General features: G+C 46.4%; 2 protein-coding genes across 7 annotated transcripts; one reads left to right on the forward strand and one right to left on the reverse strand.

Moving 5' to 3' along the window:
- The first annotated feature begins 484 nt into the window (after window positions 1–484).
- NFE2 (nuclear factor, erythroid 2) lies at window positions 485–7,651 on the forward strand. Of its 4 annotated transcripts, none has more exons than XM_037846466.1 (3): window positions 485–775; window positions 4,651–5,262; window positions 6,397–7,651. In XM_037846466.1, the coding sequence occupies exons 2-3, from the start codon at window positions 5,149–5,151 to the stop codon at window positions 7,402–7,404; spliced, it is 1,122 nt and encodes a 373-aa protein (XP_037702394.1). In that variant the 5' UTR covers window positions 485–775; window positions 4,651–5,148; the 3' UTR covers window positions 7,405–7,651. The 4 variants fall into 4 exon arrangements, with proteins under 4 accessions (XP_037702394.1, XP_037702396.1, XP_037702393.1 ...); XM_037846468.1 differs by having other exon boundaries at window positions 4,791–5,262; XM_037846465.1 differs by having other exon boundaries at window positions 486–775; window positions 5,093–5,262.
- A 2,140-nt stretch (window positions 7,652–9,791) lies between these two features.
- Window positions 9,792–16,276, reverse strand: HNRNPA1 (heterogeneous nuclear ribonucleoprotein A1). 3 transcript variants are annotated; one of them, XR_005218409.1, is made up of 11 exons: window positions 16,140–16,276; window positions 15,495–15,611; window positions 15,123–15,269; window positions 14,773–14,983; window positions 14,594–14,686; window positions 14,419–14,511; window positions 14,055–14,129; window positions 13,066–13,221; window positions 12,662–12,727; window positions 10,159–10,237; window positions 9,792–9,927 (listed from the first exon to the last, which is right to left on the reverse strand). XR_005218409.1 is itself a non-coding variant. In XM_037846471.1 (11 exons), exons 1-9 carry the CDS (start codon window positions 16,152–16,154, stop codon window positions 12,672–12,674), a joined length of 963 nt encoding a protein of 320 aa, XP_037702399.1. In that variant the 5' UTR covers window positions 16,155–16,276; the 3' UTR covers window positions 9,792–9,927; window positions 10,159–10,189; window positions 12,662–12,671. The 3 variants fall into 3 exon arrangements, 2 of the variants coding, with proteins under 2 accessions (XP_037702399.1, XP_037702398.1); XM_037846471.1 differs by having other exon boundaries at window positions 10,159–10,189; XM_037846470.1 differs by lacking the exons at window positions 9,792–9,927; window positions 10,159–10,237 and adding an exon at window positions 11,690–12,431.
- Between the last annotated feature and the right edge of the window lie 517 nt (window positions 16,277–16,793).

A 16,793-nucleotide genomic window follows, 5' to 3' on the forward strand; every position in this document is an offset into this window, starting at 1 on the left:
GAAGCCTTTGTCCTAAGACATCTGAGGCTGAGAGGGAGGGGAGAAGGCTACAGGTGAAAAGGACACATCAAAGCAGCCGGCTACCCTTCCTCCCCAAAACAGCTCCCCTTTTCCTAGAGCCCAGTTTAAATGAAGGCCCCTCAGTAAATGCCCACCTGCCTCAACAGGTGGGAATCTAGACACCTGGTTCTTCTCTTAGGCTGTCCTGAGCCTTGCTATGACTCAGTATCCTTAAGAGACCAAGGGAGCAAAGGGAAGGAGGCTACAACATGTATAAAGTTTAGAGGTCACTTTTGAGCAGCCCATCAGGCTGAGATTCATCAAATACATGAGAGAAATGCAGACCTGGCCCGACTCCTGGGCTCTGAGGAGAGCTGGGAGAGGCTTGGAGCCATGTGTGCCCCCGCTGGCCAGGAGCAAGGTGGGGGTGGGAGTGTGGGCAGAAACCACACTGGGCTCAAGTTTCCTCTCTTGGCCAGAAGGGGCAGGAGGAGAGGAGGGCCATGGGGAAAGGGGAGGGTTGGAGGAAGGACTGAGAACGCAAGCCAAGGGCTTCAGGGAGAAGGCTGGTGCGCCTGCCCTGGGTCTTCCCTCCCTCAGCCCGAGCCTCCACACTCAGCGCTCAGAAATGGCCCAGGGGCGGGGCGCAGCCCTCCCTGGTGCTCAGAGGTAGCCAGGGAGCGTCGCCCAGGAGGTGTCAGCCTAGGCCCAGCCTCCTCAGAGACGACACTCGGAGCCTCTTCGCTCTTCTCACCCTGCTTGGACTCTGCCACAGGTGCCTGAGGGCTGGGTGGGAGGAGGGATTCCAGTGGGATCCCAGAGGCAGGCTGGGGAGGCGGAGGAGGCAGAGGGAGAAAGTAACCCACTCTCAGTACATTCCTAGGAGATCTCAGCCTCCCCAGGCTGCCCCTGGTTTAGGGATTTAGGGATTTGCCATCTTCTGGAAGAAGATCTAGATGGCTTTTTGAGGGCTCTGGGATACCCCTGGTGGGGACCCCTGGAGGCTAGAGAATGGCCCAGGGGAGCACTTCATCAGGCAGACTGCCCCTGGGGAGCGACTGACTGCCAGGCATATGTTACCAACCCCCTCTCTCACCCCATTCCGTTACCCTGCCCAGCCAGCTGGGAAGGTTTGGGGGGAGCTGAGGGACTGGGGACACTGGATCTCTAAGTGTTCATTGCAGCACGATGGGCGGATGGGAGCAGTGATGCTGGATTCTTGCCTCCCTTTGACCCTTCTCTTAGAGATCGGCTGGGACTAGAAGGGAGTGGAAGGTCTTCAACCCCCACCTCCCACCCCCAGGTAGTTCCTTTGGACTGGAACAACTGGTGACTTGGGAGGTAGGGGGCTGGGAAGCATTGGTAAAAAGGGGAGGCATGACAGCTGCTGGGGGCTGGGATTCTCTAGTCTCAGGATCCCAAACACAGGATAGCAGAATTTTGTCCCCATCGCTCCCATTTTTACATATTTGTCTAAGCCATGGATGCCCCCAGGGGACTGAATCTTGCTCTGATCAAATCTCTCTCACCCCCTTTTCCTCCTTTCTGTTTGTATCTCCTCCTCACCTCTGTGTGTCTCTCCCTCTTTGGGGTTCTCCCCAATCTTTCTGAATAGGTTGCCCACCTGCCACCCTCCTCTCTCCATCTTTTCACTGCCTTTATTGACACCCAGCGAGGTGGGTGGTCTGAAAAGCCTCAGAACAGGGACCCTGAGACAAGCCTCCTCTCTACCACTCCCCCTTGTCAAGGAATTAGAGTTCTGGGGCAGCAATTGAAGGCCAAATGCCTTCCTCTCCCCAGCATCCCTGCCCACAGATCCTTACCCTGTATCCTCAAGCATAAAGCTCTGATATCCTTCTGTGAGTATTTAGGATTGTGAGAAAATATTTCTGGGTTGGACCATCAGAATGAGAGTGAAGGGGATGGATTGTAGTCCCTGAAGATTGCTCCAGTTCTATCTGATTCATGATGTTGGGGAATAAGAGAAGGAACAGTCAACCCAGTGGGAGTAAGGTGGTTGTGTGACCTCCAAATGGGGACTAAACTGGAATGTGAGAACTGTTTATGGTAAAGGAAAAGGAATACAGGAAGATTTCGGTCAGATCAGCTCCTTCCAGGCCCACTCCTCTTTACCAGAATCTCCTCTGTTCCTGCACCCCTGTGATGTTGTGTTTGGTCCAGTTATGATGGCACCTTCCTCCCTGATCTATCCCACTGGCTGCCAGTCCCTACCCCTATCCACCCTGCTCTGAAAGGCAGGCAACTAAGACCCAGACAGGCCTATGCCTGGTATAGAGACCACCATCCATCCCCGAGCATCTGGGGATAAATATACCGTTTCCCTTTAGCCTGGTGCAAACTTGTTACTGCACCAGAGAGCTAGTTGGAGCTGCTGCAGTTCTCCTCAACACCCTGTCCTGCCTCCCCCAACTCCCCTCCCCTCTTGTTTCCCTGTCCCAGGGAGAGGGGGAGACTGAGCTTGGGGTGATGATGAGAAGGGGCTGATACCTAAGATCAGAGTCTGGGCAGCTCAGAGCCCAGCATTGCCTGGGTCAAGAGTTCGAAACGCGAAGCCTGGAAAAAGTATTTGCAGGTCTCCTGTCTCTTTGTGTTCTTTCTGTGAATCCATACACTTGGACCTCTTTGGTGTTTCTCAAGTGTAGCCAGCACCTTGCGTCAGAATCACCAGGGGCACTTATTAGAATGTTTATTCCTGGTTACAAGTGCCTGTGAATTTGATTCAGTAGGTCTGGACAGCTGTCAGGAATCTGTTTTCACAAGTACCCCAGATGAGTATGGCACAAGCTAAAGTTTGTGATCCCAGAATAGATGGAGTGTACTGCCTCTCAAGGCAGTGAGATTTTCTAGTCCTGTCTTCACTTAATGGCCAAGACTGACTGACAGTGAGGTTCCATGAATGTGAAGGGTTTTACCCAAGTTCATGCTTCTGGACAGTCAGAGAACCTGGTCTCCTGCCTCCTAGGGCAGGTTCCTTTTACTGCTCTTTAGAGTAAGATCCAGGAAGATAAAGGGAGGGACAAAGTAGGAGGGTAGGTGGGGAGTGAAGGACTATGAGGCAAGAGTCATTGTCCCTGCCCCCTAAACCCCTTCTCCATTCACTTTGCCTTTGGGCAATTTCCGCCAGAACCTGGGTGGGGGAGGGTGGGGTTCCGGTGTTGAAATGGCATCCTGGACAGACATAAACACCCCACCCACTGGGCCCACTGGCCAGGGGCTTGTGCCTACTCCAACTCCCAGCTCTGGAGATGGCATTATCACAAGGGGGCTAAGGGAGATCCTCTTTCAAAAGGATAATTTGTAGTTCTTACTAATTTTTTGGTAAATTAGAGTGGGTTTCAAATTAAATAGCTGTGACAGGCCATCCTTACGGTGGTCTAATGTCATGCAATTTGAGGTCATTCGGTCCTAACCTGTCCTTCTGTAAGTTTTCCTCCATCCCCAGCCTGCTTGCTTTCACTCATGTGGGGCAAGGGGTGGAGGAGATGGTGTTTGGCTCTAAGAGATCAGGAGGTCCCTGTAAAAACTACCTGGAATCCATTGCTGAAGGCAGGGAGAATGGATGCAGGGAGAGATGTGTGTCAGGCGACAGGGAAGTAGAATGGGGAGAGGGGCTGACAGAGAAGAGAAAGTAACAGCAGGGGTGAGGGTTTACTGAGAACTTAATCTGTCCAAGCAGAAAGGAACGTCCAAGATCAACTTGTCCAACTCCCTTGTTTAACAAATGAGGAAACAGAGGCCCAGAGACTTGAGTGAGATGACTTTCCTAACACCACACTGCTACTTTGTGGCAGATCTGCAGCTAGAGCCCGGATCAAAAGAAAAGGGGCTGTGGTGATGGTAGCACAGCATTGTGAATTCAGTTAATTACACCACTGAATTGTATACTTAGAAGTGGTTAAAATGGGAAATTTTATATTGTATATGTTACCTGAATAAAAAACAAACCACACGTAGAACTGTACAAGAAGAAAGAAGAAACAAAGAAAGAAAAAGAAAAGGTGCTGGAGGGTGTGTGTCTGTGTGTGTGTGTGTGTGTGTGTGTGTGTGTGTTCAAGGCTTTAAAGAGAAATTCCTCAGAAGAAAAGAGACTCAGACTACCTAGGAAGAAATGAATGATGTAGACCAAAATAGAGGCACAGAAGTGGGATGGGAAGGCATCTGTAGGGTGGAATAGGAGACTGGAGTCAACCAATATAGACAGATTCCAGACCTGACCATACCATTTATCAGCTTGGGACTTAGTTTCTGAGCGGACCTTTGTGAAAATCAATCTAACAAACTAACTCTTGAAAAACTCCAGCACAGTTCTTGACAAGCGCTTAATAAGTCTTTGCTGTGGTTTTTGTATTACCTAAGAAGAGGATAGACCCCTGACTTTGTGGGTTGGTGTACAGCTAAGATGACCCTGTAGGGACACAGGACAGAGGTCCAGTGGCTTCCAGAGCCCATTCCTCCTCTGCCTCTTGCAGCTGATAAACCTTTTATCTGGCCCAGGCAGGGGAGCCCAGGGCCGGGATAGGAGGAGAAGGCAGGGTGGCTATCAGTCACCAGGCCTGGGCCATATCTCTGGGAGGGGGAGGGGCCATCTACTTGGCACTTCCCATAACATACTCCTTGGGGATCCCCAAGCACTCATTCTCATCTTGGGAAGAAAAGGCGAGAGACCCTAAAACTGAGGACAGAGGTGATCCCTGATGTTGCCCCAGAGAACAAGAACAAAACAAAACAGAACAAAACAAAAAGAAGATCTGCCTTCTGCTCCTGCCCAGGCATACAGTTTTGGGGAATAAGAAGTATGAGAAAGAGAAAACATCTTGCCTGAGACAAAAGCAAAGATCTACTGTGCTCCCAAAGGAACTGACTATAGCCATAGCAGATAGGAGGTGGAGGTCACACCACAGAAAAAGACCTCCCAGCTTCAGGAGTTGACTGGGTGAGTCCACTGTGTGTGTGAAGGGAATGAGGTCTCTTTCCCTCAGGTAAAGCAGGAAGAAGCCCCTCTGTGGAGGTGGGACAAACATTCTGACCTCTAGCAGGAGCAGCCCTAACTCTTCTCCCTCCTTCCACACAGGTTGCTGGGACCATTTGGGCTTTGGGGGAACCTGGACCAGGCCCTGGCCCAGTAGGATGCCCCCTTGTCCTCCCCAGCAGAACAGGAACCGGGTGACACAGCTGCCCACTCTGGAGCAGGGTGAGATGGAACTGACTTGGCAAGAGATCATGTCCATTACTGAGCTGCAGGTGAGTTGGGGGCAGGGAGTGGCAGGAGAGAAGTGGGGACACTGGCTGGGGCTGAGGCAGGGGGCTGGAGGGAGCAGGGCTCAGGGTCTCATGCTGGAGAAGGAATGGCTGGAGTCTGAGGGAGATCTGAATGGAAGACTAGAACATTAAGAGGAAGGGAGTCTGAATGAGCTGGAGATAGGAGTGGTGGGAGGGAAGGATCTGATTGGGAGTGTAGGCTCTTCCAGCAGCCACTCTGCTTGTGTTCACGACTCTACCTCCTGCCCCGCCCTCTCTTTCTCCCCGTCCCTCCCCTTCTCCCCTTCTGACTGCCCTCTACTCCTACCTTGCCCATGCTCTTCCCTCTGTTCCTCTCCCTGCCCTTAGCAGCTGAGCCCCTTTCCCCCAGGTAACAGAGCAGCAGTAGTTCAGGGGCCTCAGGAAGGGGAGTCAGACTATGCCGGGGTCCTCTCCTCCTGCTAGTTGGACAAAGGGGTGTCTGTTGACTGAACAATGGTGTCTTTGTTCTCAGCAGGGCTGGAGTGGGGTTGGGGGCCCTGTTTCCAGCATGTTCTCTCTTCCTTGCTGCACCTGGGCAGGGACAGAGGGGCTGAAGAGGAGAGGGCAGAGCTTGTGCCAGCTCCCCAGAGTGCCTCTTAGCCTCCAGCTCCTGCTCTGCGCCTGTTCTTTCTCCCTCCCCTGCCACCTTGCCTGGCACACTCAGGATCTGCCCCAGGCCTTGTCTCACCCAGCAGCTCCCTCTGCTGGGCACCCGGGGCATGGCCAGGGTCTGAACTTGACCCTTTGACCCCAGTTAACCGCAGCAGGAAAGGGTTCTTAGGGGTCATCTTGGATAACAACTCCTTGTCTTCTTAAAGGAGATAAAGGAACATGAGCCATTTCAACACAGTAAGAACTTCTCCAGAGGAGGAGATTCCATCATTGTTCCAATGTTAGGTAGTCCTTTCTGAAGTCTGACCTCTGTGACTTCCACTCTTGCTGCATTGAAAGTTTGCAAGAAGCTTCTAATGATTTTTAGCATCTTTCTGTTGCCTTGTTATCATCTCACTGAGTTGTTCAGGGCTCAGCCAGGCCCTGAGGGAGAGCTAGTTTCCCTTCCTCAGCCTGTTTCTAATTCTCTGTCTTTCCTTGCAGGGCCTAAATGCAACCAGTGAGCCATCATTTGAACCCCCAGCCCCATCCCCATACCCTGGGCCTCCACTGCCCCCAACTTACTGCCCCTGCTCAATTCACCCAGATTCTGCCTTCCCCCTTCCTCCTCCATCCTACGAGCTCCCAGCATCCACATCCCATGTCCCAGACTCCCCATACTCCTATGGCAACATGGGCATATCAGTCTCCAAGCCACTGACCCTCTCAGGCCTGCTCAGTGAGCCCCTCCCAGATCCCTTGGCCCTCCTGGACATTGGGCTGACAGCGGGCCCACCCAAGCCCCAAGAAGACCCAGAGTCAGACTCAGGTTTATCCCTCAACTATAGTGATGGTGAATCTCTTGAGTTGGAGGGAACAGAGGCTGGACGGCAGTGCAGCGAGTATGTGGAGATGTACCCAGTAGAGTATCCCTACTCACTTATGTCCAATTCCTTGGCCCACCCCAACTACTCCTTGCCGCCTGCCGAGACCCCCTTGACCTTAGAGCCCTCCTCTGTCCCTGTGCGGGCCAAGCCCACAACACGGGGGGAGGCAGGGAGTCGAGATGAGCGCCGGGCCCTGGCCATGAAGATCCCCTTCCCCACGGACAAGATTGTCAACTTGCCAGTAGATGACTTTAATGAGCTGTTGGCACGGTACCCATTGACGGAGAGCCAGCTGGCATTAGTCCGGGACATTCGACGGCGGGGCAAGAACAAGGTGGCTGCCCAGAACTGCCGCAAGAGAAAGCTGGAAACCATTGTGCAGCTAGAGCGGGAGTTGGCACGGTTGGGCAGCGAGCGGGAGCGGCTTCTCCAGGCTCGCGGGGAGGCAGACCGGACCCTGGAGGCCATGCGCCAACAGCTGACTGAGCTGTACCTTGACATTTTCCAACACCTGCGGGATGAAGCAGGCAACAGCTACTCTCCTGAGGAGTATGTGCTGCAACAGGCTGCCGATGGGGCCATCTTCCTGGTGCCCCGGGGGACTAAGATGGAGGCCACAGACTGAGCTGGCCCAGAGGGGTGGGACTGGTGAAAAGAATTTCATTAATTCCCTTCTGATAAAAGATACTCCCTAACCCTGACCCCCAAAGGGGTAAACAATGACATTTTGAGGCACCAGGGTGTGTTCAGTGAGGCTTGCCTTAAGGTGGGTATGAGGGGAGAGCTGGAATCTCTCTTCTGTGACTCAGCTTCCCAGGTCTTCAATCTCCAAGACTTGTCTAAACTTTGGTCTATAAAGCACTCTACAGAAATATCCTTCAATTGTGTCTTGCTTCACAAGGGAGTGTGATGAAGGGGAGCACTCCTAAGAGCTCACTGCTTATTGGGAGTGGGGAGAGGATCCTGCCAAGCTCACTTCTCTTCCTTCTGAGCTGTTTCTTGGGGAAAAAATGATGGATGTCAAATGAAGCGCACACAAAATTTGGGCTTAAGCAGTATGGAGGCCTATGACCTTCATCTCCTCAAGAACTAGATGACCTGAGTGAGGTAACTCATAGACCTGGAAGAGCTACCACAGCTGACTAGACTCTCTGTACCGGGTCCCTGGGGATTAGTTTAGTTCTGTCCCCTCACTCCATAGGGCACAAAAAAGCCTAGAATATCCATAGGAATTTTGTCTATTCTGCTTAATTCTTTGACTTTCTCAGCCTGGTTTCTCTGTGCCCGAGCTCCCTCAGACCAAGTGAGCCTCTTTGAGAGAATCTGATCAGACACCAGAGTTTCACAGGATTTCACACCCAGGCCTTTGTTAAAGCCTGCTCCACAAGAGTACAATAGGGAATTTCTGTGAAATTTTGTCTCTGGTTGATGTTGGACAAACACTAGCATTTAATCCTTTGGGCCTCCTTTTTCTAGATCTTGAAGATCTACCTTTTGGTTGTTTTTTTCCTCTTGAAACAGAATTCAATGACGTTTCAGTCTTTAGCTACTGCTAATCCAAATCCAATCAAACCTAACACACCCTCATCAGTTTGCCTGGAGTTCGGTGGTTCCCAGTCACTGAATTAGACGACCTATTTTACTTCTACTTTTACTACTAGCTCCATTCTAAAAAGGTAACCTTACTTCCAAGTTCTGATACAATACTGAGACCTAAAAAGCAAACAGAAATGAACGAAAATGTGGTCTCTAGCCTGGGCTTGGATAATGAAACTTCCTATCCTTAATAGATCTGAAGAATTCAAGGTGATCATTTGCCAACTTTATGTTCTCTCAAAAAAAGTGGGATCCCACTCAAAAAAGTGGGATTTAAGTTGTAAAGGGCAGAGCCTAACTTGAGAAATTTGGTAAGTTAACCTAAGGGACATGAGACACTGGAATTTTATTTTAACCAAGCTTGCAATTCTGAGGCAAATGCAGACATACATTTATTCAATAGTGAGCAGCTAAGCAAGCTCAAGATACTATTCTAAGCATTGGAAACATACCATGAACAAGGACAACCTGCTAAGATCAAATTCTAGTGGAAATGATCACCACATAACACACACCTTGACAAACTGCAATTTGCTGTGCATATGGTTGGGAGCCAGAATGATCTGGGTTGTGATCCAATGGTTGCATAAACAAGAGGGTAATCAAGTCAACCTCTGGTTGCCTAACTTATTGTTTATCCTTCCAAACAGGAAAGAGAAACCTTGTATGTAAATGCAAATTTCAAATGGAGACCCTTATGATTTAATTCTTGTGTTAATTTTCTCTCTATAGCATAGTTCATTGTTGCATATGCTCACGTCTTTTGTTGGAAAGACCTCAGAGACCCCAGAAATTATGTCCTTCAAACAGTGAGGCTTATGGAAGAGAGCTGTTTCATATAGGGGGGATTTCAGAATAGCATAGGTGTTGAGATAAAATTTTTCCCAGTAAGATACTCTACACATCAGAACAGACAGCTTAAGATTCAAGTTCCCCCACCCCCTTTGCTAGGTTAAAATTGAGGCTGGATAGATAGTTCATTCTTCAAGACAGTAGAGAAACATGCATTTGCTGGGGGGTACAACTGTTTCTTGTAAATTGCTTTACGTTTTGTTCTCTACCATATTCTGAATTTATCCTGACCCCTGATCTGAGACAGCTGGCCAATAAATTCAACTTGTTTACCTAAAATGAGATCCATTACACACTTCCAGAACTTCACAGCAGCTAGTTAAGTATAGCTCCCAGAAGAGACTCACTGAATTCAAAGGCAGCTGTTGGCTTGTTCTACAACTCGTTTTTCTCTTGTCAGGGGAGCTAGAAAAAGGACACGCTTAACTGAAGCAAACAGTTTACTTCTACTGGGGCAAGTTTTTCTCTTATCTCTGTTTCCTCTCAAATTTGAAAAGGGAAAAAGTAATGTGTAGTTTCAAATCATATTTGCCATAAATATAAAAAACAGACAAAGAACAGAAACAAATTCCAGACAGTTTTTATTAAGAAAGCCATTCATAAAACTGAATGATTTGAGCTGCAGAGCAGCTGTCAACTGCATGGCAGTGAAAATGAAGGACACAGTGGCTCAGATAAGGCTGTCCTCATAAGGATGTTCCTGTGGAAACACAAAGTTATGAAATATTTATCTAAGCAGAAGCGAAGGGTTCTATTAACTTTTCATTCTCTTTCCTGTGAATCCAGTTGTTTTAATAACTTTTGCTGACTATGTCTTTTGTATTAGATCAATTTTTGGTTCAAAGGACACAGCTTGTCATTCTCTTTTTACTTTGGGAACTCTTAAGCATTCTTGCTGACCATTATCAACCATTACCTTATGAAAACGTACCTTTTAGCCATGACTGTTGACAGAGGAGTTTCTGTTAAAGAGAGACGGTAAGGCTGTAGTAGCATAGCAGATTTCCTTCCTAGAAAAGCAAACAACCTTTACCACTAGATTTTCTCTTAGTCCCAAGTCCCATGAAGCTAAACCTCCCCCACCCAATTTAATGGTCCACCCAACCTCCCACCATCATTTTGGGGGAAAGATTCTAATGCATTAATTACTTTGAGCCATTATTTTAAGAAAATGGGTCAAAGGAAGGTAATAAATCAAAATTAAAGGGCAAAAATATCATCACAGTAAAAATAATGGAATTAAGATGCTCACTTCCTTTATTGGGAGCCACCAAGACTAGAATATTGATTTAAAATGGGTCATCTCCAGAAAAACCAAGTTTAGCTTAACTGGACTAGTTTTATCTTTTGGCTCAATATATTAAGGAAGATTTAACAGAAAACTGGATTTTAAGGTAACTATATGGACATAAAGTAAAATCTGTTCTTACCTACCAGCATAGCAATAAAACCTTTCCTCCTGGTTCTGACTGCTAGTCCTAAGAGTCAGATGTGCCTTACTCTTGTCTGCCTCCTTCCTTGCGATGATCACTGAAACTTCACTCCCTCCTAGCTTTCATGGAGCGTGCCGTGGCCTGCCCCTGGCTTATCTGTACTCCACATACCACAAGTGTCTACTCTCAGCTGTAGAGTGTCTGAGCTCGGAGCCATTCGCGCTATACTTGCTAGCAGTTCCTAGTAGCTGAACATCTCTCCTGGATCTTTAAAGGCATTGTCACGAATCCTGAGGTATCTGCAAACTCCCTCAATAGTTAAGGTTCCACTTGCTATGGCAAACTCAGCCAATATCAAAACCCATGGAACTATCATCCATGCTCCCCACCCACCACACCACCTCCCACCCACCTCTGCCCACCCTCCTCCCCAAACTTTCAACAAACCCACGGGATGGAATATACAGTCCTATTAATCAGAAACAGATCTCTATGCTACTAAATACAATGGCACTGATATTAAGAGGGTACCAAAGGGAAGGCTCAGAAGAACCTATGTACAGATAGCAATGATTGGATATTAACTGTTAAAAAGGTTTAGAAACCATTTTCTACACAATTAACATTTTAGGATGGTTGTGTGCTCTCGTGCCATAAAGGAAAACTGCAGTTAAGAACGTATCTAAGAATGTGGTTCTGCACCCTTTCTACACTTGTAATCTCCGAATAATTAGTATGTTCAAACTATAAACCTCTAAAGGTCCACCCAACCAGAACCCAGCATAACTGCAGTTTTCCTTTAATGTCAACCTCTTTTGTTAATAAAATTTCGTGTTGGTCATTTCAAAAAGGTCTCCCAAACACTTCTAATCTGTGGACCTATGGAGTGGCATTAACCAGTAACTGGTTTCTATTCTCTGGCAGAGTTTTGAACTTGAATTGTAATAGAGACATTCAACATTGTCAGGGGTAGTGGGGAGGAAAAGTCCAAATCTCTGCCAGTCCCAAATCCATACAGTTGTCATTCCATTCAAGAGGATATCAAATTGTTTATTGATTACACATGATAATGGATGATACAAAAGCTTCATTTCCCATCTATAACTTCATCTAGTACCATTATTCAATTTAGATATACTGCATAGGATGTGCCAACAATCATTTTTATAACCAAATGAAATTCTGTAAGTTTGCTTGGGTGACCCTTTTAACTGATAAACTTCAGGTCAAAACACAGTTAACTGTCAGTTCAACTACACCAAGGTTTCTGAAAACGAAAGGCTTCTCTGCCCACAAATTGGTCTTCTAAGATTGTAAACGAATTTTGAATGGAACCTGGCATCACCCTGAAGGAAATCTAACACTGTTGGGGCAGTTTATCAAGATGGCTTCAGAGTAGACTAACTTTACACAGCACATTTAAAAAAAGACACATTTATTCAGCGTCATGATCAGACTATTACATTTAGCAATCAACAGCATGGGTGCAAAAAAAAAAAAAAAAAAAAAAAAAAAATCTACATTAAAACCCTTTGTTGGAATGCTTTACACTTTCCACAGAACAGAAACTAAAATAACCTGTTATACAATTAGTCACAAATACAGTCCTCGTGTTTTTTTTTGCCCATACACATGAGTATTGTCTAAAACATGTCTTCTTTGTAGCAGCTAGGCCCTGCCACCACTGTGCTTGGCTGAGTTCACAAATCTGTTGTAACCTGTAGCTTCCCTGTCACTTCTCTGGCTCTCCTCTCCTGCTAAGCTTTGTTTCCTGTTGAACAATATGGAATAAAGTTGTTAATCTAAACATATTAAGACTCATGGCTACAATCCAATAGCAAGTTTTGTTTCCCACAAAATTTGCTGATCTGAATATTAACTTAATATCCACAATTTTACTACAATTATAATGTTAACTATGCACTGCTCAGCTACATTAGGGTTACTGGATCCATTACCAATTATAAAAATTATATCAAAATACAAAAAGTGCTTACTTACCCGGTGATAATTAAAACCTTCTGCCACTGCCATAACTACTGCTGCTGCTGGAACCGCCATAGCCACCTGAGGATAAAATTTACTCCTTTTAAGTCTTGGAAGATTCTATCAACAATAAACCATGGGCATGTAGGTTACTGACATGTCCAAAGATGCTTATTCAAGATTTTGACAACTTAAAAACAGCCCTTGCTTGAGGTGGGAAGGGAGCCATGAAAAGCTCACATGACTTCCAATTTAAGTACACTTAAAACTTAGTTTAAGATTTTAAATACAGGCAGCTTTTATGTCTATGCATATTACCTTGCTAAAGCATTAAAAGATAAAAAAACAAACTTTGAAGTATTCCTTACCAACACTAGGTAGCTATACTTAACCCCTCCAATCACAGGTATATGCTATACCTTGGTTTCGTGGTTTGGCAAAGTATTGGCCTCCACCACCATAAGGGCCAGAGCTTCTGCCTCCAAAGTTTCCTCCCTTCATGGGTCCAAAATTTGAAGACTGATTGTTGTAACTGCCAAAATCATTGTAGCTTCCGCCACCTCCAAAATTGCTTCCTAGGGAAAAAACAAGTCCTCTGTCTGTTTAGTGCTCAGAAGGGAAGCAAAGTTGTCATTTGCCTGCCTTCCTCCCAAACTCTGGTTATCCTTGTTATTTCATCTTCTCTGGGCAAGGCATTCAGTTGACTGATCCAGCTGACAGTCGCAACTGCCATAGCATACAAGATTTCAGTCACTGTAAGCAGCTTTCTTGGATAAACCAACCTGTGCCTAAGTTCCCAAAGGAGAGTTAAAACACTAAATCCTGCTATGGAAGCTAATCTAATTCCAATTAAGACACCACTTTCCAATTAGCCCTCTATTTGGGAGTGAGGCGGCCCCAGCTTAAAGCTAGGAGGAGGTAGCACAGCAAGCCCACTTTATTTTTTAAAACATACCAGGCAGTGGGCCATTTAATGCCTTTTAACAGCATCAAATCCCAATATAGGAATAAACTAAGACAATAATCTAGCTCTCACACCAAGCACTTTGATCACTGATACCTACCACTACCACTGCCAAAGCCGCCTCCGTTGTTACAGCTGTCATAGCTGCCACTCCCGCCATAGCCACTGCCCTGGTTTCCATAACCCTGTCCACCACTTCTATAGCCTCTGCTTCCTGCAGAGTAATCAGGACCGCTTCCTCCATAACCACCTACAAGAATACAATTCCTCTCAATAAGTATTCAATCACCAAAACCTGTGCAAGCATAAAGGCTAAAGGCCTGCTTACAGCATACATGTTACTTATGGTGACAACTGAATTTGTCATGCACTAAAATTTTAGCCTCTACTATCCTATTCTAAAACACAGGCTATCCACAATAGTCCTTAAAAATAAAAACTCACCATCATTACCAAATCCATTATAGCCATCCCCACTGCCACCATATCCACCACCACCTCGGCTGCCACCAAAGCCACCTGGAAGAAAGCAGAATTTTAAACTACATCTGAGTATCACACAAGCCACATACAACCTATAAACCGTAAGGCAAAAACTTTAATAAGAGGTAACACCTCTCCTGAAAAAAGATAGTTTGTATGCCGAAGGTTTTTAACTACTAGTTAATGGAAGCAGTAACTACATTGGGATAAAATGTAACACTGGAAATAAAGGCCAATAGTTACATATTGTCAAAGACTGAAAGAGGACAAGTCATTTGGATTAAACTACTAGTTTATTCCTAGTAAATTATACAACCATACATACCACGACCACTGAAGTTTCCTCCTCGACCAAAGTTGTCATTCCCACCAAAACCACCTCCGCGACCACCACCAAAGTTTCCAGAACCACTTCGACCTTAAAAGAAAAATAAATGTTATGCTGTATGAATTGAGATTACTCAGAATTACTTCTGATGTTAAATTAAATTAACACAAACCTCTTTGGCTGGATGAAGCACTGGCCATCTCCTGTTTAGACAGGGCTTTTCTTACTTCACAGTTGTGGCCATTCACAGTATGGTACTTCTGAACTGAAACAAGAGAAAAAGACGACCTTTGGGTTTAGGCTACCTCTGAATTTTGAACTTTCAGTAAGTGTCCATCGTGTGATACTTACTGACAATCTTATCCACAGAGTCATGGTCGTCAAAGGTTACAAAAGCAAAGCCTCTCTTCTTGCCACTGCCTCGGTCAGTCATGATTTCAATTACTTCAATCTTCCCATACTGCTCAAAATAATCTCTTAGGTGATGTTCTTCAGTGTCTTCTTTAATGCCACCAACAAAGATCTTTTTCACAGTTAAGTGGGCACCTGGTCTTTGAGAGTCCTAACAGGAAGAAAACCTCATTACTTGGATTAGAAAAGTCTACCCCCAAATCAATTTGGGAAAATTCACAACTTGTGCAAATCTGAAACATACCTAATGACACACTGACAAATGACTAAGGAAAAGAAAACACACTTACTTCTCTTGAGACAGCCCTCTTTGGTTCCACAACTCTTCCATCCACCTTATGTGGCCTTGCATTCATGGCTGCATCCACTTCCTCCACCGTAGAGTACGTGACAAACCCAAAGCCTCTGGAGCGTTTGGTGTTTGGATCTCTCATTACCTGAGAAAAGTGGTAATTGACTTATGTTTCCCAGAACCTATTTTCTCCCATTACCCTAGATTTTTAAATGGAGACCTTCTTAATTAGATCATTAACAAAAAGCCACTCCTTCCTTTACCAACGTATTTTAAACATTCTAATCCTATTAACTTAATAAACACACAAGTAACACAGCAGGCCAAGAAAATCTAGTTTTACTACCCTTTTATCCCTTCCAAGTCTTACCACACAGTCCGTGAGCGTTCCCCATTGCTCAAAATGGCTCCTCAGACTTTCATCGGTTGTTTCAAAGCTTAGCCCCCCGATGAAAAGCTTCCGCAGCTGTTCAGGCTCTTTAGGAGACTAGAAGTGGGAAGGATAAGTGTCAATGGGACTCTTACCAATACGAGGAGCAAAACTAGACACTAGTATACATTACACTTATTGTTCTTTCAAGCCGCGACAAGCCACGTGCTTTTCCCTCTCAGGGATGGCGTGTTGGGGGCTGGGAGGCCACAAGCGCATGCGTCCCTACTCTTCTTCCGACGCAGGCGCAACAAAAGCACTAGACGGGAGGGGTGCGTGGCCCACAGGAGACTTAAAAACTCTAAAAGAAACTACTACACCGACACAAAGTAAAAAACAGATTGGACGTGCCTAAATGTTTTACCAAGCGTTAGCACAAGCCCGGTGTAATAACTAATGGTTGCTGGTCAGCAGCCTTATGGCGGCGACGAGGACAAAATGGCGACCCGAACTTTGGGAGGGGTAAGCCCTGGCAGCTACCGAAAGAATCGCCGGATAGGCTGCTGCAAGAACCGAAACGAAGCCGAATCCTACAAAACTCAGGAAAGGACGATAAAGACAACGAAGTTGGTAAAGGCGTCTTACCTCTGACTTAGACATGACGGCAGTGGGAAGAAACAAATCAACGATGTTTCCTCGGCGGCGTCCACGGGCAAAAAGGAGTAAGCTAATGAATCTATCTGCCAACCTACCTTCTGCCTCTCATTTTTATCCCGCCTCCTCGCTTTCAGCATTGGTGGGCTCCGCCTCTCTTTGCTCTGGTTGGATCCTTGAAATTACTTCTTTCTACGATTGGCCTGTGGTGCCGCATTGCTGTGTAACGTCATCCGTTTGGGCGTTCTACGCATTCTCCGCCCCTTGGAATCTATTGGTTTCTGAGTAATAGTATTCTTAACCTGTCTGGCTAGCCGACCAATCATTTATAGTTGAATGTACTTAGTGTTTAAAGCACTTTATAATTTTCCACACCCTAATTACTACATTCGATTCTCTTGGAAAATCACGCTTAATACTGTCCATTGAAAAAGAAGTTAACATGTAAACCCCCCCCCCCCCCGCACCCTCCCCGCAACGACTTCCCGCAAGGCGCATGTGTAAGAAAATGGCGAGTTTACGCAGGCGCCCTAAGAAGTTCCGTCTGCTGCTTGGAACCCGCGAAATGGCGGGCGGGAGAGGGCATTGAACCTATAGCGCCTGCGTAATGGCGGGAGTTGTGCCCCACTTTGCGCAGGCGCAATG

This window comes from Choloepus didactylus, chromosome 8 (assembly GCF_015220235.1).
Source record: "Choloepus didactylus isolate mChoDid1 chromosome 8, mChoDid1.pri, whole genome shotgun sequence".
NCBI lineage: Eukaryota > Metazoa > Chordata > Mammalia > Pilosa > Megalonychidae > Choloepus > Choloepus didactylus.

Excerpts from the sequence above, each read along its gene's own strand:
- NFE2 (XM_037846466.1), top strand. The coding sequence starts at position 5,149 with ATGCCCCCTTGTCCTCCCCAGCAGAACAGGAACCGGGTGACACAGCTG. Across the intron at positions 5,263-6,396 it reads TGTCCATTACTGAGCTGCAG|GGCCTAAATGCAACCAGTGA; the intron begins GTGAGTTGGGGG and ends CTTTCCTTGCAG.
- HNRNPA1 (XM_037846471.1), bottom strand. Across the intron at positions 13,222-14,054 it reads TAATGGATTTGGTAATGATG|GAAGCAATTTTGGAGGTGGC; the intron begins GTGAGTTTTTAT and ends TTTTTTCCCTAG. Across the intron at positions 12,728-13,065 it reads TGCCAAACCACGAAACCAAG|GTGGCTATGGCGGTTCCAGC; the intron begins GTATAGCATATA and ends TTTTATCCTCAG.